This window comes from Rhyacophila brunnea, unplaced genomic scaffold, assembly GCF_057557595.1.
Source record: "Rhyacophila brunnea isolate RB1 unplaced genomic scaffold, BYU_Rbru_1.0 scaffold_6, whole genome shotgun sequence".
NCBI lineage: Eukaryota > Metazoa > Arthropoda > Insecta > Trichoptera > Rhyacophilidae > Rhyacophila > Rhyacophila brunnea.
In genome coordinates, this window is record NW_028233276.1 from 26990633 (window position 1) to 27014925 (window position 24293).

A 24293-nucleotide genomic window follows, 5' to 3' on the forward strand; every position below is an offset into this window, starting at 1 on the left:
GCATAATCTAAAAAATGAAACACATAGTGACACCTGTTTGAATGATTATGAAATACTAAGCCACAAATTATCGGTATAACAGCGATTGTTTGCTCTCTTAACAGCTTTGCTCTACATTCAATGTGAGTCGCTGAAAATCTACAGCCTGTCAGATACTGCCACAGTAATATCGTGAGGCATAGAAAAGGTTATAAATGAAAACTGTACAGTTTATAGTATCTCCTGATAGGCTGATTGATGTTGTAAACAGTTATTTTGGATTTATTAAACCTCAAGAATGACATGTAATGGAAAAGAGTATAAAATATTCATGTTTATAATGCAAAACAAACACGAACAACATGAAACTTTACATCTTTGTCTGAACACTGGGACTGATAATATATAGGTACTGTAGAAACTAAATGTAGCCAAGTAAAATATCATTAGATTAATAATTTGTTCAATATATTAAGCTTCCTTCACAAACTGTTAATAAATATAAGATTTTTTTTAAATTATGACCTCCTCCACCACCATTTCTTCACTAGATAAATAAAAAAAATTGATTGAAAATATTATGTACTTAAGTAAATAAGTCAATGTCAGTTTATGCAAGACAATCATATTATTATTATTGCTGTGTCGTTAAGCGACCCTCAAGCCGGATACATCGCTCTCGTAACGATGTTGCCTCTCTTCGAGCTGCGGTGAGAGCATCATCTTTCCGTGATACAGCAACTTTTACTCTGAAATCATATTTTTTTTTTGTCATCTTAGCCTTCTTTAAATGTAAAGCATAATTAGCGAACTAATTATTATGGCTCATCTACCAAACACTATTTAAAACCTGTATAATTACAATCGATAACTAACTTTAAAAAATCAATAATTAGTAAGTATGTACCTAATTAATTAATTTAACCTGTTAAAATAGGATTCTCTTCAAATCCACAAATATCGTAGGTAGGTATAGGTAAATCGTTTTATAGTGGCACCATGGGTATGGCAAATGCGGCTTGCAGTTGTAGTGGTATTGTTTGCTAGCATTGAAACAGGCATTGTCGCAAGCAATTCAATACACGCGCAAATCGCCTATGGTGCCACTGTAGAATGATTTACCTATACCTAATTATTTATCTATTCAAGACAAAAAAATAAATAATTCCATAAATGCATTATTATAGGTACATACTTAGCATATAGTTGATGCATTTCGTCTTTGTGTTGCTGATGAATTTCGTGTAGCTGTGTCCGAAGTTCCTCAACTTCTTCCCGTCCACGAGCTTCAGCAGCTCTTATCAATATTTCTGTGTGTGCAGCATTTTGGATCTTCAACTGCACATTAACGAAACACAAGACCTCATTTGTATTGTTAAATATATGAATACAAAAGATATATTAGGCAGGTTATTCAACTGACATATTTATTTACTCTGTAGATCGATTTCAAAATGAGCCAAATAACTTTATTTTAAATGTAGATAAATTTAATAGTAAAAAATAGAAATATTATTACAATTATTTTATTATGTACTCACTTCTTCATACTGCTTTATTTTACCCTCCAACTGTGTGATAGTAATTTGGTTTAATGCACCTAGAATAAATATAGAAACGATATTAAATTATTTTCCTCATTTCAAAACTTATTTATTGAATATAAGAATATGTAAATCAGCATACAATTATTACAAATCTGAAGTCTTACATTGTTCTTGAGAATCTCTCAAATGTTCCCTCGTGTCCTTACATCTTTGCATAGCAATTTTTTCTGACTCTTCCAGTGAACAAATATCACTCTCGTACTTCTCTTTGATACGTCTGAAACAAAATCACGAATAAATACTAAATATGTGAAAAGCAGAGAACCAATATCTTCAATTTGTATTTGAAAACATTCAATATTTTAATATGTTTAATTACAAACCGAAAAACATTACCCAGGGTCGTAACAAAGTGTTTTAACGCCCGGAGCAGTACTAAGAAATGCGTGCCTTAAGAATTACAAAATTTGTACCTATGCACACTTACCACCAAGATATTATAAAAGTAATAACGTTAACTGGGTTTGGATATTATTAACAAATTTAAATAATACGGAGAAAATAACTAATAAGAGTATTTTCAAATCGTACGCACCCGAAACAGAAAAAAAACAATATCCCTGTTTTTTATTAAAAAAATGAATTTTCAACATTGAATATAATTAATAAGACAAGAGTGCCAAACAATCGATAACAATAACCGAAAATGTAATATTTAGTATCTTGTAACTAACAATATTTTTTTTTAAATAATAAACACCAGAGATTTATTTTTCCATATTTAACGAAACTCCACTTCTGCACTCCTGCCAAAAGCTGCACTCAGGGTGGCTACCCCGCCCGCATAACCCTTGCTGACATTACCTATTCAAGATTTTTGAAAAATACTTTTTCTCACCTAACCGTGTCTTGCATCTCCCTTCTAGCCTCTTGCGCTTCAACTTCTATGCAGTCAACTGCTTTCTCAATTTCTTTATCTCTGTCTCGTCTCATGACTGCTCGTATCTCAACTTCCCTCTCCTTCATTGTCTGAAGCTGTTTTATCGAATGTTCCTCCTTATAACTTTCAAACTCCTTAGTCAAATTCTCCCTTAGTTGTGATAATTCATCCTTAAAAAGATTGCATAATTAACACCTATTGTTTATCATTTATTTCAATCATCATATTATTAATGACACACTTTCGAAAAGTGGTAAACAGAGATCCAAATATCAAAACTAAACTTCTGCAAATAAATTTCTAACAAAAAAAAATTTTGACCATGTCGGGATACAGGAGAGGTTTATTTTAACAGATTCTTTTTACACGATAATGATTGAAGGAGAATTAATTATTTTGCAAGTAATAAATAGATTGTACAATCAAAAGCAAATCAGTTATAAACTAAATTTGGCCATCACCTAAGTATGTATGTGTAATTTATTGGTAAGATAAGAAAATTGGAGTAATAATTATTTAGCTTATTTATGAAAAATTTTAGGCTATTTTCGATGTCTAAAAATGCCAGTATTAACGCCATAACCAGATGCGTATTTTTCAAGCTAGATATGTATATTAAAAATGTTAAATCTGGCAAGAAAAACGCTAAGTTAGCAACGCTGCCTGGGACCCACGACGTTATAGGCCGACGTGTTAGGAGTTCGACCATTGTGGGTGTTGAGGAATTATTAAATTTTACCCATCTCAAAATTATTAGTTATTTTGCCATCGTTACTTTAAATGGAATATGCAAACATTCCGCTGTTGAACCCACCCAATGGTAGACAGAGATATCAGCAAAAAAAACCAAAAATAGCTAAAATTATTGATATTTACATTCAATGCAGCTCGCCTTTCTTCAGCAGCCGCATCGTTCCTTTCGGCTCTCTGCTGTAGTTCTCGCTCGCGCCTCTCCATCCATTCCTGAGCTTCATTGCGAGCATCCACTGCTGCTGACTCTGCTCTGCGGAGTGCTTCTCTGGATTCCCCCGCAGCACGGCAAGTAGCCGCTGACATGGCCGACTCCCAATCGATGCGTTTGCGTTCTAGCCTACAAAATTACAATTTTATTTTTTTTTGTTAAGATGATAACATACAAAATTTATATTGAGTTATAATAATATTATAATTGAGAGTAATGAATTTTTTTTTTTTTAAGAAATATTAATAACCATGTCCTTGTGAGATACCCGGGGTTCCAGCGGCTAGCTCAGGTGTCCATCGAACCCCGGATTCACAAAAAAGATATTTTAAATTGAGGAGAAATTAAATGAAACCACGTCTGTCTCGTGCGTAACTTGGTATTATCTTATATTTTACATTTTCTTTACACGTTTATATATTTTGTTTTAACAATAAGTTTCGCAGGTCCGTACATGTTGCAAAAGGGACGCTTACTAACTTTTTTTTCTTTTTCAAACTTCGCGTACCCACGCCATCCAACAAAAAGGACTCTCGTGATCGGCCAAATTTTATCGCGTGATGTTTTTGATTTGACGAATCACGAGGACCACCCCGGCGCAGGCGCGTGGAAATTTGAACGTTGCCGGCAAGCGCGGCAAAATTTATTATATATGAATAAGTACTTATATTTAATCTTAAAATTATCTCTTTCATCCATCATCATTTATACTTTAAAATCTATCTTAATTACACCTCCGCCCAGTAAGTGATTTTCACGCACCGGACGAAGGCCTTTACTTATGAATAAAAAAATTACGTAGTTGAGCAAGGAATCAGATTAGATGTTTTATGAAGCCGTTTCTAGAGGTCAGGGTTACGTTTCGACTTATGACTACTAAATGATTATTTTACACCGGGAGAAGCCCGCCTGTAACAGGGGTGTATCACTTGCTTTTTCGTACAAGGTGGTTGTTAGTAATTTGAACAATCACAAACACCCAGGCTTTGAGAAAAACACATAATTATCGTGTCCTGACCAGGAATCGAACCCAGAACTTTCGGATGGAAGGCAAGCGCCTACGCACTGCACCACGAGAGCCATAGAGATATTGGAATAGGAAAATGTGCAGTCTGGTAATAATAATAATCGTTAGTTTTCTAATGTAACTAAAATAAAAAAAACTATAAAATTAAGTAGTTACTTTAGTAGTGTATCCTTAGTTTCCTAACGTAACCTAAGCCATCCAGGCTCGGGGCAAATAAAAAATCAAGAAGGAGTCAATCTTGTAATGATTCCATTATTTACCTTTCTGCTGCGAGTAATCGCTCTTTGTCAAGTTCATCTTCAAGTTGCCTGGCAGCCGCGTCTTTGAGACTTCTGATTTCCTTTGCGTGATGCTCGCGCTCTGCTGCCAGGTGGGTATCATTATCTTGTTGCATGGAAATTATTCTCTTCGAATGAACCTCTTCCATCTCTCTTAGCTCTCCTTCCAGACCTCTAACAGTCATTTCCTGGGAATATAAAAAAATCATAATAGATATCCTTATTAACATCGAAAACAACATCAGCAGGGCTATTCAACATATGACGTAACCCCAAAATCAATAAAAAAAGGATTAAGGCTATACCTCAGTTGAGGCATGGTCTAAAAAGATCGTGGCTAGGCGATGCACGGATTGTGGGTCGCGGGTGTAAATGACGCATGCCGAACGAAATATAATTTGTCATATATGTAAATCCAACATACGTCTATTTAATGTTCTATTTATTGTTCTATTAGTAACAATAATAATATATTCATTGACATGTTTTCTTTTTAAAGTAAATGGGTAAGGTTTTTAGTCATCTTTACACAATTTAAGAATTAATACCCACGTCGCCATCACAAAACAAACTGACGTATTCACACCTCGACGTTCGCTCTCCGAGTGCCAGCGAGTCCAAAATTTCGTCACGCCTATAGTTGAAAATTATTTGCCGTTTCACTGAAGTATTGTCTTAATCAATATGATATTATGTTGTATTTAGACAGTTAATTATCTCAGGAAGTTAACTGTCAGGTGTGATATTTTTAACATGGGCTTCTATGACCCCGTTAACCGCGACCTGTCAAATGTCGTTTAATAACACAGTTAACACGTCATACGACGATAAAAAAAGTCCAATTGGAGATTCTAATGCGATGCATTTGAAATCAAGTAAAATGTGCTAACTGTGCTATCAGCTATTGTAGACAAACACCTTGTTTATGGAATTTCTCCGAGTGATATCCATGTTATTTTGGAGCAATAAAAATAATGGAAACTTGTGACCGTGTTAACTATTTAGAATAGCCATGTTGGAGCTGTTAAACCCCACTAAAGCTGTTAGACCTGTTTATTATTATTGATCAATTTATTATTAAAATATGCCGATCAAAATGACAAAGGAAAGAGAATATATTATATTCTCATTACTCGATAACCGATGTTCGATTACTGTAAGCACAAATGTTGTAAAAAATAATAGGGAGACAGAATTGAGAGAGACAATTGAAATGATTCATCTCCTTCCTTCGCCCCACGCTTTACCTTTATAAATCAATTGGGTTGAAGGTAACAATGTGAGTCAGCCTTGATAGGTACAATATCCCATTAAATGCCGGGAGGTTTAGCATGGTGGCTGCAAATTTCTATGAAAAAATAAAACCTTATAAACATATCTTTTTTGGTATAATCATAAAGACTTCTATTTCGGTTAGTCTTTCACCATGATTCCAAGAGATGGCAATATGTACAGTATATTAAATTATTTAAAACAATTGACCAGGGCCAGTACGAGTGTAAAGCACAGCTTGTATACACTCTCATTTTCAATGGCCGGCCTTGTGTGCACAGAATAGAGGGCATAAACGCACTTGTGGCATGCATCCAGTTAAGTATAGATCATAAAGCATTCACGACTTAAATAACTAATTAGCCACCAAATCTTGACTTATTTAAAATGACAATCGTACTTTGATTTTTTGAGTGTGCTGCTTCAACCAAGCTTGCTTATCTCGATGGTGAACACCGTTCAATCGCTGCCTCTGATTTTTGAGCTCCATCTGCAACTTTTCGACAGCTGTACGTGCGGCCCTCGCCCGTCGCGCTTCCGCCCCTGTGGCCGCTCCCACCAACTGCTGAATTTTCTCATTGAGAGCCGCCTTCTCGCTTATCAGCTGCTCGATGAATTTCTGGTGCCTGGCGACCGCTTTGGTGGCGATTTGTCCTGCTGCTGCGGCTTTTTGCCTGGATGCAATTTTGGCATCCCGTATTCGCTGTCCCGCTCGCCGCGCCGCACTGGCCAGCGCCACTTGAAGCCTCGCCACCGTGCTGCCTGCTTTGCCTGCCGCTAGCGCTCCCGCCACCGCTCTGTGCGCCAGTTCCGCTTTGCTCAGTTCCATTAGCTCTTCCACTCTGTTATGAGATACATGCATTGTGTAAATAAACAAAAATCTTTAGCATATTATATTACAATATATTTTAAATAATAGGTAACCGATAAAAGAATTACTAGGTATCCTAAAATTTTATGGAATAATAATTGCATTACAAAACAATAATATATTATCTCATACTTGAGGGCGAAGGGGGGTTGAGTGTGTGACAATGACGACATTTCTTCGCTCGCTGTATTTTCCACTCGTTCTAGATAGCTCACAATGTCCCTGTTAATTAAAAAGAAACCATTGATTTACCATATTGGATTTAGCTGATTCTCATGGCTTTAAGTCTAAGACGTATATCATTTTTGACATGTCATAAAACTATCTGGGCCCTTCGTCGGCCTATTATTTTCTATTATGAGTTATGCAGCCAATGAGTTGTCGACTGATTAGTATGATATATGTAGTTTGCTGCCAATGAGGTTTTATATCACTATCATTGTCTCAGGCAACATTTTAACCATGGAGAAAATGAGGTCATAAGACAGTAGGTAACCAATATCACAATAATCAACTCTCATAAAACTCAATGTTAATTATTGTTTAGATTCTAATTATATGTTATGAATAAATTTTTATCTTACTTGTATTCCGCTGAAAGATGAGTTTCTTGTTGTAAAATATCCTCAGTATTACCGTCACTTTTTCCTGATGATATTCCTTGATTTTCTATATCTTTCAACACAGAGTAAATATCAGATACCATAGAATTGTCTTCCACGATATCGTTCAATTCTTGACCATCAGAGTCATTACACGTCCAATCGTTGAGAAAACTCTCATCCACTTCATATTTTGGTTTATATTGAACAATGTCGAATGACACCTCCTTTGACTTATTAAGCGGGGCATAGTTTCTTGAACCGAGGCCGATTTTATCATTATTCATTTTCATATTTAAAGACTCTCCGCCGATTTTATTAACATCCTGAGTCATGTTAGACGATTTCTCTTTTATGATCGGTTCAATATCTTTTTCGCTCGACGAGACGTGGAGATCTTTGTTTTCTTTATCCTGGGAATTCATTACATTGGGTGTGATTGGTGTGGTTTCTGGATTTTCACATGATGAAATGTCATCAAATGGAGTATTCGCTCTGGTCGCCATCCACGAGATTACATCTTTATCGGAATCCATATACACTGTACGATTAACATTTGTAGTACTTTTTGACAATGTTATTTTTTGGGCTTTGAACTTAACACAATTTGTGCTAGTCTTTTTTGTGACAGGTGCACTTTTGAGCAATCGCTTGGTTGAATATCTCCCTTTTGTCGCTTCATTGGATCCAGCCTCCGTCGAGCTGTTGCCTGCTTCGTTTTTTTGGACTGATCCGCTGTTACGCTTTTTCGTTTTCTTTTTTGACTTTTGTCTGTTTAATTTAGGGTCACTCTTCTCACTCGCCATTTCGAAAAACTTTTTTGTTAATTTTTCAAAGCTGGAGTCGTCGCTCATTTTCATATCATCATCGAAACTGTTGAATTTATTCTGATCATCAAAATACTGCGAATAATTAGCATTTTTATAGGATAAAGCTTTAGAAAGATTTGGCTTTTCCCAAGAATTCTTAGTTGTTTTACGAACATTGTTAGACTCTGGTGTGGGTTCATCGTTAATTTTGGAATTCTTCCGTATCTGTGAAGAAGTTACGTGATCACCGTCTTGGATATGATTGGTAGTTTTACAATCTTCAATATTATTTGGGTTTGAGCACTTTTTTCTCAAATCTTTTAAAGTGAGATCGTGGTGATTATTTATTGATGCAATTTCTCTTTTATAATCCTCGATCACTTGTGAAGTATACATTTTAGTATTTGTTTTTTCCAAATATTGTGGATAATTCAAGGAATCCGGTTGCTTCGATGACTCAGATACACTTAATCCCTTAGTATTGTTTTCGGTGGCTGAAAAGCTTGTCTCACTTTTCTGTTTCTCAGAATGACCGTCGAAATAATTATCAATATTTCTCGGTGAGCTGAAAGATTCAAAAGTCGGAGTATTCTGTATGGAGTGAAAATTTTTAATATTTGTCAATGATACATCTGAGATGTCATCTCTCGGGAGTGGCGTATTGTGATCACTACTGCCGTTGATCAATTCAACAGAATTCACCGGATCTGATATCCGTTCGCCAAATTTTTCCAGATTAAAATATTGCTCTGCTGGTCCGGTTCTATGATATTGAAGCGAACGCAAATCATCGTCCACATTTGAAAGCAATTGCCTATTTTCGGCAGAACCATTCACACTGTAATTAGTGTTTACATGGTTTATATTTTGAGAAATCGGCTTGTTTACAGTTTTTGTTTCATCGAAACTATTGATCTGTCTCGCTTTTGAACTGTCAGGTTCATATTCTTTAGAGACTATGTTTTCAAGACTCGTCCAAGAATACATCTGTCCAGAATTCCTGCTAGTATCGGTGTTGATTGATTTTCTATCCAAGTTCTTGTTTCTATATTTATCCTCCAAAGCCTTAAACTTTCGTTCAATGTCACTTTCTTCATATCCATTCAAATAACTACCGCTGGGGGGATAATTTATTGAATTATTTATGCCTGAAACCTCATTGTTTACTTCTATTTTTGGAGCTCTCATATTATTAGCAGCTTGAATGTGACTGTAAGATGTACTTTTACCATTTCTATTGGAAATTGGATCAATCTTTTGGCATATTATTCTATCTTCATCTAATACGTCATTCTTAGTATTTGAAGTGAACGGGAGTGATAAATGATTTGGACTCATGTCAGATTCTTGACTCGATTCTTCTTCCACTAACGATAATTGCGTGTTGTACGCCTGATGAGAATTGTATAAATCGCTATCGTCTAAAGAAGAATATGGCGGAAAGGTTTTTTTTCCAAATGACACTCTACCGGCTAGTCCGTCAGTGTTAGTTTTACTGTCATTATCATTAATTGAACCGTTATTACTTATTGGCACATGTTTATCCAAAACGCTATCAGTCTTATTAGAATAACTTTGAGGAAACCAGTTTATTGAAATATGTGGGCTCTTTTTTGATCTATGTAATTTGTGCAATATCATGTTGTCAGTATCGGACGATGTTTTTTTTCCTCCTTGAATTTTGCTCGTCGCATTTAATGGATTGCCCGAATAGCATTGAACGTCTGAAGAGCTCGATACTCCGCTGCTCGTATTGTCGTCTTTACTGTGAGGAACGTAAATTGAGAGTTTCAAATTTTTGTCATCCTCTTGGGCCTGTTCATCCATCAAATCATCTTCGATTACGTCATCGAAGGAAGACGTTTTTTGCGGTCTGATCTTTTTCAGTTTGATAGAGCTGCCTTCCACCCCACAACCGTTCTGAGCTCTCGCTTTGATTTTTGTGCCCAAACTAGTGCACGTGTCAACTGAACTGTTTTCAGACATATTGTCAAATCCGAAGCTGTATTTATTACTGGAATTATATTCATGGTTTGTTATTGTCAATTTTGAACGACTGTCGATTGGATCCCTCATCATTTTTTCAAACAATATTGATGACGGTATTGTTCCTGGTAGGTTAGTAGTTTCTTTGAAGAACTCTGAAATATGTTATCAAATAAAATAAATTTTACTTTTTAATTGGCTACAATAATTTATTATTGATCACAAATTTTAATATTATATTAATTTAATATATTTATTTAATGAGAATTGAAGCACTGAAGATTGAACGAATTTAAGTGCACTGATGTCCGAGTTGAGTGTTCATCTGCCCCAACATGAACCACCGAACGCAGCGTCTGCCCCCAGTTCGCCTATTGACCCTTCTGCCGTAGGAAATGCAGAAGCCAGTCGGCGCAGTATACCTGCACGGGGGATAGGAGGAAAAACACAACCACCCGACAGCGTAATAGGCGGACGTCTTAATCAACTTCAAATTTAAATATTATGTGATTGTAAATTCCACATAATATAGTTTTTTAACATTTTGTATATGCGGTCTCGTTTTTAAATAGGTAATCCATTATTACTACGTATTCCAAGAAAACAATATTGAAATTTCCTTACCTATGTATGAAGGACGATAAATCAGGCCAAAATATTCAAATTTTACATATTGCAATGAAAATAATAACGTATTTTATTATACAATATATTATTATACATTGGAATATAATCCAATGTTTGTAATAAAATGCTTATTTTTAATACAATATTGTTTCATGTTTGAATCCTATTTATTATATGTCACAACGTTAAAACTGCTCGTAAGTTATTTTTTAATTACCTATAATATATCACCTGTACTAGTTTAATCCTCAGTCTTTCAATTATGACCTGTCCAAAAAAAATATTTGTTCAGTTACATACCATTATTTTTGACACTTTGAAGACCAGGTCTATCAGTTTGAGCCCGCCTCAAAAATGCATGCAGGGAAGGCGACTGAGGCTCCGTCCCTGCTGAAAATGGCCTTCGACCATACTCAGGAATATTCTAGAATAGATAATACAATAAAATAGAATTTGTCACAACATGTCATGGCCCCCACATCTAGAAGCGGGCCCCCAGACCAGGATGTTTGGTGGGCCCCCCTACCTATCGTTAATATGAAGGTCAGTGTGATTGTTTTACATAACTGTTCTCCAAATGGTATTCCGCAGAATCCCAGGGTTCTTTGAGGTCAAATTAAGGGTGTTTCGTGTATTTTTAAATAAATACAGTTGGTATATTGAGTTATCGACACTCAGCATCATAATATTATTATGAAGCACTAATCGCGTCCCCCTTTGTGCTGGCCAAGTAACATATTGGATAGTCATTTTTATAGTCAGGAAACACACTAAAAATAATTATTAAATAAAATTCTACACAATGAATTATCATTAAACTATATCACATCAAATTGCATCGCACATTGATATAAAATATTCTTTATATATTATAATACACCCACGATGGCCGCATGGCTTAAGCGCCGGTATGTGGTGTCGAGGGTCCCAGGTTCGATTCCTGGGTCTGGCAAGTACACATATTGTTTTTCAATTTGTTTATGAGTCAGGGTATGGACCTAATAGGTTGAGCAAGTGGCTGACATCCATTTCTCGTAAAAATAAAATCTGTTAATACAAACCTCCACTCCGTGGAGGCCCATATGATCCTATTAGGATCGGACATGGAATAATAATATATTATAATACCGCAGGCGTTATTTTTTAACATTGTTACCATTGCATATCTCACTTAACTGGCCACACTGGGCCCTCCCTAAGCTCGGGCCCCCAGGCTAGAGCCCTGTCACCCCTCCACCTTGTGGGAGCCATGCAACAGGTACTATATATTTATTTCAGGGTTGTTCAGGCGCGATAAGGCTTATGGGGACCATAGCAGTGTTTCATCCCCAGATAAACCAAACAAAAACATGCATTTTTCCAAAGAGGTTGGACAGAGCCCACAGAGAGCAAAAATAAATCTTAGTAAAAATGATAACGAAATAATTTCCTATATGTATAAATGTACAAAATTATTGTGTGTTACACAATAATGTTTGATGAAATGGCTGAGCACACTCGTGCACGGAGTGCTCCGGTCCACTACACTACTGGTTTCCAACTAATAAAAAAATAAGTGGATGACACAATAAGAAAATAATGTTAGTCCTGTTTTAATAGGACTCTCTGTTATGCAAAAAGGCAAAATGATGTAGGAAATTATTCTACGAGATACAGTAATACCATATTTTAAAATCACATCAATCTGTTGCATTACATGTGTTATTCACACCACACGGATAACCTATACTGAAATTATATATTATTAAACACTCTTATGAAGATAAAAAATGGTAATACAATACAGTGCTAAATTTTAAATACATATTCGATAATTTTCAAACCAAATTTGAAGTGTATAATGCAGACTTTGGTCTGCATCTATTACTGGCCAACGATTTCTTTGTTTCTTCAGGACACCTAGATGACAAGTTTATTTGCTCTCCATATAATTTGAGATCATTCGAAGTCTCCTGTTTATGACTACTCATTTTAATATAAAAACAAATATTCTTTCATTTAATCTTTCTATTATTAAAACCACGGTGTGAATTAGACAATGTTAACTAATGGTATCTAAGTGTCTGCCATAAACAACAAATGGTGCATGGTTTGTTGTGGTAACTCTTTTGTTTACATAGCAACAAGGATAGGGTACCGATCAAGCAGGGGGAAAGGAAGTGTAGAAGGGTTCTTGTTAGTAACACTTTTGAAGTGTTGTTTATAGCTTTTTGTGATAAAATAATAATTTTTCGCAAATTGAATAATGGTTTTGAATACCAGCTGATACAATATTAATTAAATATATTAAAAATATGTATTTTGATGTAAAAATACCTACCTATATACGAAGTTACATTAATATTCATTCTGTGCTATTAGTTTTATTCATTTGATATATTTATAGAATAATTTTACTTACTTTAGTACAAAATCAAAATGGTTTGGTTTATAAAAATAGAATATAGAAATAATAATAGAAATAGTTTTTTGTGACTTATATCTAGTTATAAACATGTAAACAATAATATTTATAGTGTTATTTTCCTAATAATAGGTATATACATTCAAAATAAATAACTGCCTACAATGAAAAGCATAATATAAGTAAAAGTAAAAATAATTGTTTGATTTCATTTTCACATCTGCATAAATAAAACATCTCCTATATATTATTATCTTAAGAGATTTTGGAAAACGCACCAATTTTTTTATTTAAATACCATTTTGTTGATTATTAAAGGAATTCACTTAAATTTTTGGAGTCCCGAATCTACTTCCATTTGAATCCGGCACAATCTGATAAAACTCGACACAATCAGAGATAATATCGTTTTTAAATAGCGTTTTATATCCGTCACTATACATTTTCGCGTCTTGCTTTCGATCTACATCAAATTGATTATAATGTCGCTTAATACTTTCTGTATAATCGAAATTTCACAAATCTAAATTAATATTCCACAAAACTATTCAAATCTGTAAGCGGCACATTGGCGTGCTACAAAAAATAAATGCATATTTCCTCACTAATGGCTACGAAAATATAATCTAAAACCATGTCACTGCTTTTTATCTGTCAAACTAATAGACTAATGATTGTCATTTGTTTTCTTTCGCTTATTTAGTTGACGTGTCAGAATATTTTCAAATTTAGAATTTGTGAAAATCCTAGAAAACATCAAACAGTAATGTGACATTTCAAATAGCATAGACATTTATTGCAAATGTGCTTTCATTGCCAATAATAATAATGGAGAATTTTAATACTACTATCAATGAATAATAATTTCAGATACCTTGATTATCCTGATATATTATGTAATAGTATTCTTTTTACATTTAGGTAGGTAGGTAAATGAAATTCATGTCACGTTTATTACTGTTATTAATAATTATTAAATTGCAATAATGTTTCTTCTTATTAATATTGTAAAAATGACATTATGTATCATTTATTCTTTATTACCCGTAACATCGCTTATATCTTATCGGTTATTGGCAAATAATATTCTAATAGTAGTCAATTATTACTATTTTACACCATAATTAGGTAGGTACTATAAGTAAGTAGCTACTACTTTTTCATTTTTGTACCTGAAAAAAATAATATCATTTTTATTTCCTCACCCAGATAATTTGTTAAATAATAAATTAAGCATGTTGGGATTTATTCAGTAGTATTACTAATTTTAAAATAAAATAGCATTTTTGCTCCTAAGCAAAGCATATGGACACACCCCTTCAGAGTGGTAATTATGAGTATCTTAAAAAACTTAGTACGAGACATACATTACATTTTTTCAATCTAATGGGATCTTCCGCCATTCAATAAATAAAACGTATTGTAGGTACGCAATAATCTAAATGTATGAAAAATTAGACTATCCTGTTGTGGCGATGGGTGGAGGTAGGGTGGAGGTAGGGTGGATCCACCATAGATACTACAAACTAAGCTTTGTTAGTTATACGTATTTGTTTACATTTAAATAAGACTACAATTTACAGATGGTATTGGTTAGTTTTTAAAATTCAATTATACCCTGGGAAACCAAGCCATAATACGCATCTGTCTATGAAATATATAAAATTATGCCATTAAATCAGACATCATTTTGGATATTTACTCATTCGCCGCGGAGTATTTAATTAATATTTAATTACCACATTTAAATAACATACTAATTATATCTAATGCGGACACAACAGATGTGCTGTAAGGATTCTAATAGATAGAATAATATTTTTTAACTACTATTGTTAGGTTCAGGCAGGGTATAAAGCCGCGTTGACACGGTCCAAGTACTATCCAAGTTAACTTGGATCTGACATCTTCATACTAATTATTCCTATCCAAGCTACTTGGACCGCGTCCTACTCATCCAAGTTAACTTGGATAGGAATAAATAGTATGGAGCTGTCACTTGGATAGGAATAAATAGTATGAAGCTGTCACTTGGATGAGACATCTTCATACTAATTATTCCTATCCAAGTCTACTTGGATCGTACTTGGACCGTGTCAACGCGGCTTAATGAATTATAAAAAAACTAACCAACAGCATGTGGAATTATTCCATAGATAACGTAATTGTATTCCAAATTTGATTTTTTTTGAATACTTCTTTGTGGCTGTTCACGCACTTTTTTTTTTATTGAATAATTACGTAGGCTAATAATTTCCATAGATTAATACAGTCATATTAAACTAACAAAGTTGCCATTGCAAACAATGAAAGAAATTAACACGAATTATTGTTATAGTAATCAAAATTTGCGATATAGTATAATATCTACCTATTTTTATCGTCCTTATCATTATCATTATTCTACTCCTTACTTACACATGAATTGTGATATTTATCAAAATCAGTGATATTATATTACCTACCTATCTATATAATATAATGTGTTATTATCACGAGCCTCAATAAATCCACTGCTGGATGAAGGCTTCTCTACGTTGATTGTATTCTTGACAGTCTTGAATTTCTATATGTATTAAAAATGCTAATGTTATTTATCTACATATTCATATCGTCATCATCATCATCAATCCACTGCTGGATGAAGGGCTCCGTAACGTGATTCTACTACTATCAGTTGAACGAATTTGTGATATTATACCTATTTCTATCATCTTTATCATCATCGACCTGAGCCAATCCACTGCTGGATAAAGGCCTCCCTACCCTGATTCTACACTTTTCTATCATTTAAATTGATGTATTTATCAAGATCGGTGATATTATATTTATCTACATATTCATATTGTCATCATCATCATCATCAACCAGGATCAATCAACTGCTGGATGAAGGGTTCCGCAACCTGATTCTACTACTATCGGTTTAACGAATTTGTGATATTATACCTATTTCTGTCGTCCTTACCACCATCGACCTGAACCCATCCACTGCTGGATAAAGGCCTCCCTAGCCCGATTCTACTCCTTTCTATCATTGGCATTGCTGTATTTATCAAAATCGGTGATATTAAATTATATTTATTTATATTGCCTATGAGCTTGAATCAATCCACTGGTGGATGAAGGCCTCTTTAAGTTGTTTGCATTTCTGTCGGTTATATGAATTGCTATATTTATCAAAATTGCTGATATTATATTTACCCATTCAAAATATCGTCATTATCATCATCAACCAAGATCAATCCACTGCTCGATGAAGGTTATACCAACATAATTCTACTCTTCTTGGTCATGTAAACTGCTATATTTTTTTTAAATTTGTGATTTGATATACCTACCCATTTATATCGTCATTATCCTCATCAACCTGTATCAATCCACTGCTGGATGAAGGTCTCTTTAAGCTGATTCCACATCTTTAGGTCTTATAAATTCCTATTCTTACCAGAATTGGTCTAGAATAGACTCAGATATAAGTAATATGTATTGCTTTATTATTTATCAACATTTGTCGAGATATGAATGTCCCGCACCGGGAAACTATATTGTTTAAGGTTAATTTTTAAATCAAAATATGATTTTAAAATTTATTCTATGGCTGCAAGCATTTATTTTTTATAGACAATGAAACAAAATAATGTTTAAATTTATTTTATATGCTGCTAACCTTCCTAACTTCCCTTCTATGATGTAAATGGGACCCGAAAGAGATTAATATTCGCGTTATATTGGATCGCTATTTATGATAATCACAATTGAGATGTATAATTAATTATCATATTTAAATGAACATACCTACACATATATTGTATTAAAATTAAAATGTCAATGGTAGCAATCGGCGATTGCCAGCTGTTCTGCTAGGCATAGCAGCCTGAAATGGTGTCAGACGATATTGTGAAGGCCAGACTCCAGAATCGACTACGCATATGACTCCAAATTTGTATTGGCAGTGACGACATGAAAATCGTAAAACTGACAAATCAGCGAAATGTCAAACTGTCTGACGTGAATGAAAATCCATCCGGAAAACTATGGCGCCGTCTATACATACTTTACAATTACATATATTAAAATCCAACACCATGTCATTATGACGAAATGCTGTCTGCAAGACCTAGCGAGACAGACTGGCGAGAGCCAGCTGGCTCAGCTAGTATAAGTATAATATTATAAAAAATGCAAAGTTTGATTGTTCAAATTACCTTTCCTGCCAATTCCAATTTTGAATTTTCATGACAGATAAAGTTTGCATAATATTTTGGATTCGATTTTAATTTCTTTTGTTTGATTTGGAATTATTTTTATTTGTGACACAATGTACTTATGCCTAGATCAGGCGCGCACCCAAAAAAATTGTTTGGGGTGTCTATTTTGAAAAAAATGTCTAATATTTTCAGCAGGTGTCGCTGGCTTCCAGATTTACCCTGCCCGCGGAATACGGCACTTTCCAGGTACATTCTCCATACCTAGTCATTCTGCTCATGTTTACCTACGAGTTAATGCGTCGCTGTCGCATCCACAAGTTTCACGCATCTCATAAAATATTAGAATTGTTAGTGTACGTTTGTGTCGTCCGCGCTGTATTCACTTTTAGAGACACCACATCGGAATAATAAAGCAAACACTGGATTCTAGGAATAATAATAATAATAGGATTTTAAGTTAGACACATTTATATTTTTATAAAAATCAATGTTTTTTAAAATAAGTATAAAAAATATTAAAACTGAATTAGTCAAAAATCTGTATGAGAAAAAATAGGAAACAAACTAAATTTTAATAATAAATATGACCATAAAATATAATGTAAGAATAATAAGATGTGGTCCTGTGACAATTCACATTTTATAACAATTTTTACAATAATTATTGTAAGTTTATCTTTTTAGATAGGTACTTGTAATAATACATTAATAATGCACCCTCGCCGTGTCTGGACAACCGTGGATTACAGTTGAAATGGTAAATAAAATTATCAAAAAAATGTCTCAAATTGCAAGCTTCGTATTTTTCCACTCTTCGCCTCTGCTGGCGATCAATGAAGCGTCCTCGTGGGAAGCCGAGTACGTCTTGTTCTCGTTTTGATTATAATTATTTATGTACATATTGTAATAATAGGTATAGGTATAATGTCATTATATTCGCGACACTCTTCTCGACATTCGCCAACGACCATACCATGTTGAAAGCACCGGTTCTCGTCCGATCACCGAAGTTAAGCAACATTGGGCGCGGATAGTACTTGGATGGGTGACCGCTTGGGAACACCGCGTGCCGTTGGCTTCCTTTTTTTTATGATTTTAATATAAATTACAATAATATTTTTGATTAAAACATGCTAGTCTTACTAACTACTCAACCTAGAAAGTACCTTAGATATTTCACTTAGATACTCTCAACAACACAAAGTTTGATGGGTTTCAGATTGTGATCGAGAAATCTCGTCTAGAGATTTCTCGAGAAATAATCAGTAATCTCTAGAAATTATTTTTCCGTTTCGAAAATCATCAATGTTATTGTCGGGAATTCGATCTAAGTTGCCGACCACATCCGGAAATGAAAACAAAAATATTGGCATACGAAAAAAAAATTCAAAAACTCTCGACATTGATTCGACAGAATTTCTTAAATCCCGATGAGAGCTAAAGTAATAAAAAAATCGACAAGAAGAGGTCATTTTATTATAATGTTGATTTCTCGAGAACATCGAGAAATTAATAAACCAATTTCGAATTTTATTATCGGGGTAAAAAATAGTCTTGAATTCGATAATTTATTCTCGAATCTCAATAACTAAGAAAAGACGAGTATTCGCAAGTTTTAACCACAGCCATACACAGTGACGTCCCGTGGGGGCAGGCAGATTGAGCGTCGCTTAGGGGCGACAGTAACTTGAATAGATATTGCAGTCATGAAAGGATGATACAAAATATGTACTAAGTATATAAATAATTGGGGCGGCAATTTGGCGCTGCCTAAGGGCGGCATTTTGTCTAGGGATGTCACTGGCCACATACCTATAATTTGATCAAAATGTTCCATAGAACATCCTAATAAGACGTACGTATGTGACCAAAATAAAAAACAGAACAAAATAAAAAAAAACAAGTCTGTTTGCTGTAGGCCGAAAGAATTAAAATCGGCGAAAGAAAATTGTAGCAAAATAGCACATCATTGATTATAATTTATAATACGAGCGGCATGCACAATCTAAGATTTCGATCCTAAGGATAAGTCGCCGAAAATGATGACTTAACTATAGACTATACTGAGTATAGAAAGGAATCCTTAACCATAGAAAACTTTTGTTATGAACACGCCTCTTTCCGTATTACCATTTGACCACTAACAGCTGCTGTCAAAATAAATTCGCGTGCTATAAAACAGTCCATACACTCATATTCATTTAACAATTTATCTCAATATGGATATTGATAGTGTTAATTCGTTTGGCATGCACTTGCAGAATATTATTTTACTTTTATACGCCAGCCCGCAGAAATACAAGATGCCAGATGATAGAATGACACTTGACGCTAGTGTTACCATGTTAAAAAAATATCTGGCGGTGCCTGTGGAATCACGTATAATGACTTATAACGGAAACATAAGAGTATTATAATTAAATATTAATAGGTATGTATTTATAGTTATTGCATTTATAAAATGCAGTTGTCATATTTTTGTCATCGTTTAACAATTATAAAATAATTTACCTAAATTATAAAAGAGAATTTTAAAAATGGTATTATTTTCAATTGAAATGATCTTAACTAAGGACAATGTTTCTGCATAGTGTTTTCTGCTAAGGAAATTTTAGTTATGACAAATGTTTCTGCATTCCGCTCCTAGAAAATAAATAGTGGTTTATGACATGCCATACCTACAAACTGTTTTTTACCACGCTTCCGACAGGTGTCACGTGAAACTTTAAGAATAAATATATTGTGAAGTAAATGAATTTAACTATTTTCCTTATAATCTACAAATATTTTGAGCTCTGAACAAAATAATATATATGATGTACTTATGTATGTAGGTATAACGTATGTTCTTATCATCTGATTCTTTTAAAATAAGTATTCTTTATTGTAATAATATGTCATTGTTACGTTAATAAATAATAAGCTTAACAATGTGTCTCGTGTAGTACTTGTATCGATATTTGCGGAACAATAATCAATAACAATAAACCTAGCCTACCAAAGAAGCTTGAGAAATATATTTTTTTAATTATTTTCAGGGCTCGAAATGGACCGGAACGCACCGGAGCGCCGTTCCGGTTCATACAATCCCCAAAATTATTGCTCCGTCTCGTGTAAATATTAATGTGACCGTCTGAGCGAGATATGTCATATTATAAAGAAATCTAACTCAATCGTTTTTTTAAATACACATATGTATAGAATTAGATAAGCAACAGTATCAAGTGCTCCGGTTCGTAAAGTTTTCCATTTCGAGCGCTGATTATTTGCAATCTTCGAGTTATAAAAAAACTACCGAACAAATTAAAAGTTACTTCTACTCTAAAGGTATAAATGTACAGTCATCCCTTTTCTCACAAGAAATTAATAGCACATCTAAATCTGACCATAAGAATAAAATAGGTATGTCAAATTGGAGTTGGTGGTGATATTCCCGCCACTTCTTTGAAACGTGTGAATGTGTTGGTGTGATTTTGTTTTTGTGTGAGTCGCGTGGCGCCCCTGTGAACGTCTCCCAGTTTACTTTCTCACAGTTCGGTCCTCATAGCACCGCGTCTTTTATCAGGGCCTGCCAACGCAACGATAAAAACATTATTTATACATTTAAAATGATATTACGATTACATTACCTACACGATTTATAAAAATCAAACAACCGATAAACTACTTTCAAATATTATACGACGTCAATTCGATTATTTTTGTCGGTTAGGTATATGTTCAAATACGCGCGTTAACATGGTCTTACCCCCTACTTCATTTTTATCGTTTGTCAATTTATGGCTACGTCCGTATGTTGTAGCTTAACCACTGGGATATGCCAATAGAAATGGCGTATTTCAAAAAAATACTACCTTATTCTTAGGTAAATAATTATTATAAAACAATCATTATTCGTAGGATGTTTTATCACATTTTAATGGTCAAAGACATAGCTTATAATCAGTATCTTTAGAATTATCTTCAAATGTGTTAATCGCGCCCATTTTTTGAATAATACAATGCCTAATTCGGTACTGTTCGGTTAAAGCGGATACAGCGGAAAACGCATTTTGAAAATAGCCGATAAACTGGATTATTTGTTGGTTTGGGTTAGTTTAGGTTAGGTTAGGTTGGGTTAGGTTTGGTTAGGTTAACCTAACAAATAATCCAGTTTATCGGCTATTTTCAAAATGCGTTTTCCGCTGTATCCGCTTTAACCGAACAGTACCCCTAATTCTTGTCAAATTTGGGATCACAGAGATTATAAATATATTTTTTTATCGTAAATATTTCACTATATAATGTTAATATTATTAATTTTAAATTAATAAATCTAAAAAATCTTAACACCACTGCACATGGATGTACTGAAATATGACTATATTCTAAAACATTAGATCGAGAGGTTTAAAAGAATACTATTTTATGTAATAAAAATACTTTATGCAGTCATCAATCGAATTTAAAATAAATATAAAGGATAATAAGGCTTCACAATCATATAAATAGATTATCTACAACGTTTAAGGAATGTCCAGGCTTTTGCTCTGAAAATACTATAAAAATCTCCATGATACGTATTTCTTTTTAATGAACCAAGACTACAGTTTACAGATGGTGTTGGTTAGTTTTTAAAATCAATTTAACTCTGCCTAAACCAAGCCATAATAGTTTTGATATACTTTGGGCGATACGACAAAATTGTGCATACTTTTTCTTTCATACTTATTGGATTTCATTGATCGTTAATTAAAGTATCATTAATCCCTGCCTAAACCAAACTATAACAGATACAAATATTATTCTATATATAAAATATCCAAAGTTATGTATGATTTAATTGCATAAATTTAGATATTTTATAGATTAAGGAGTATTTTTTAGTGTTATTTATTATGGCTTAATTTCGATTAAATAAAAACACAATCTTTGTGTTTTATTTTAATTATTAGTACGTGACTAACTGACGTTAATGTATTATAGGTGCAGACGTAATCAACTATCAAAAAAAAAACATATTCTTTAACACGTCGTATTCAATGATATTCTCCAAACGTTCCCTGAAGTAAAGGAATATGTAGGCAGTCTAATAAAAATCTCTTCTAACGTTTAGTTAGACTACAGTATGCAATTATACCTCAGAGAAATATACATACAATGTCAGGTAAAAAATCTCAAAAAAAATGTTCTGTAATTATTGAACCGCGACTCGTTTTGCAATACCCCTGGCGCTACCTGCTTAAATACTGTGGGAACTAACCCAAGTGGTGCGGAAAGGAAGTGGAAGTATTGGAAACTGTAAACAGACCCTTGGATATTATTATTTTTATGAATTCTGTAAGATTTTTGATTGTGATTTTTTTCTCTTTTCTTTCGTTGTCGAACAAATAATAATAGCAATCGAGAGCTTTTAAAAGGGGGCCACGACTCATTGTTAACAAGAAGACAACAATACATTTGATGGTATCCTTATAATTTATAATATACCTGTCGATAAGCTTCTTATTTACGGAATACCTATAATATTATTTATAATTTATGAGTGCAAACCCTTATAGAAACCACACACCAATAAACAAATTCTTAGCTAGTAGGTATTACCTAGTACTTATTGTAATTTTTGTTCCAAAATCGATGTAGATTTGTATCTACATTACCACCCAGTGACGTACCCCCGCTGGGGTAAGCAGGTCATGGATTGCTTTCGGGCGGCAAAATTCATGAATTCAAGAATGAAAACCTAACCTAACAAATAATCCAGCATATCGGCTATTTTCAAAATTTGTTTGCCGCTGGCTTCCTGTAAACGTAAATCGACGAGAACCCGTCTGTGATCAGTGGCGGTTTTCCACGAAGTACCTATACGATGCGATCGTTTCGTTAGAGTCAGTGACGTCCCTAGACAAAATGCCGCCCCTAGGCAGCGCCAAAATGCCCCACCATTTTTATACAGTATTTTTCATTATCCTTTCATTACTAAAATATCTAAGAAATGTGTTGTATAGATACATCACCGACAAAATATATACTTACTACTAAATCTAATTTAAATCCTATCTCTGCTTCAATAGAAATATTGTGAGTCCACGGTTTCAGATACATTTAAAAATTCACACGGTAACTTCCAAAACTCGCGGCAAAATATTTGGATAAATTTTAAATTAGGCAAATATGTACCTACCTATAATTCAAAAATCTGCACGTGTCAATGATAGTCACCAAGGACGTATTCTCCAAGGACAACGGAAGTAAACTAAACATCGCGAAGTCACCAAAAATAGAGTCCTGTTAAACCTTATATGTTAATTAATACAGTTTGTTTCCAACCAATTAGCTGATTTCTTAATGGAAAGATATTTCCATTATTACTAAGTTTAGGTTGCTATTTCTATATATACCTAATGATTCTCCTCGATTTGCCGCCCTTCAAGTATCTGCCGCCCCCAAGCGACGCTCAATCTGCCTACTTCCACGTTACGTCACTGGTTGGAGTGTCGACATCTTAGTAAAAACAATAATGGAAGCATACAACATCTTGACAACCCATCCAATGTATATATTGTAATGCTCAATGGCAGTTTACCGCACTGGCAAAATTGTCACAGGGGGCTCCAAACCTGTCACTGCTTCAAACCTCCACATACCCACCTAAAAACATCGCTGTTTGAGAGAACAATGTAATGCTCCAATCCATAGCAGATGATGTGTGTCATTTTTTAAAAAGATTTTTGATGCACTTGTCTGTTTACGATTGCCGAAAATAAATTACAAGGTAGGTATCTAATAAATGTACATACA

General features: G+C 34.0%; 2 protein-coding genes and 1 non-coding gene across 3 annotated transcripts in view; 2 read left to right on the forward strand and 1 right to left on the reverse strand.

Moving 5' to 3' along the window:
- The window catches only part of LOC147065468 (uncharacterized), a 496544-nt gene that overhangs the window by 190619 nt on the left and 281632 nt on the right, over positions 1–24293 (forward strand). The window lies entirely within an intron of this gene.
- Positions 614–12869, reverse strand: LOC147065475 (uncharacterized). The gene is made up of 12 exons (XM_085956989.1): positions 12723–12869; positions 11200–11323; positions 7460–10427; positions 7008–7097; positions 6405–6846; positions 4715–4920; positions 3343–3556; positions 2425–2636; positions 1691–1803; positions 1521–1579; positions 1175–1317; positions 614–728 (listed from the first exon to the last, which is right to left on the reverse strand). The coding sequence occupies exons 1-12, from the start codon at positions 12867–12869 to the stop codon at positions 614–616; spliced, it is 4833 nt and encodes a 1610-aa protein (XP_085813115.1).
- On the forward strand, positions 18473–18591 carry LOC147065476 (5S ribosomal RNA). The gene has a single exon (XR_015071863.1). It is a non-coding gene; the product is annotated as a 5S ribosomal RNA (ribosomal RNA).

What these genes read in the sequence shown, in the direction of transcription:
- LOC147065475 (XM_085956989.1), bottom strand. Translation starts at nt 12,869, where the DNA reads ATGAGTAGTCATAAACAGGAGACTTCGAATGATCTCAAATTATATGGA. An exon ending in CATCTTTCAGCGGAATACAA is followed by an intron (nt 7,098 to 7,459) that starts GTAAGATAAAAA and finishes TTTAATTAACAG; the next exon opens with GGACATTGTGAGCTATCTAG. An exon ending in CGATTACTCGCAGCAGAAAG is followed by an intron (nt 3,557 to 4,714) that starts GTAAATAATGGA and finishes GTAATTTTGTAG; the next exon opens with GCTAGAACGCAAACGCATCG.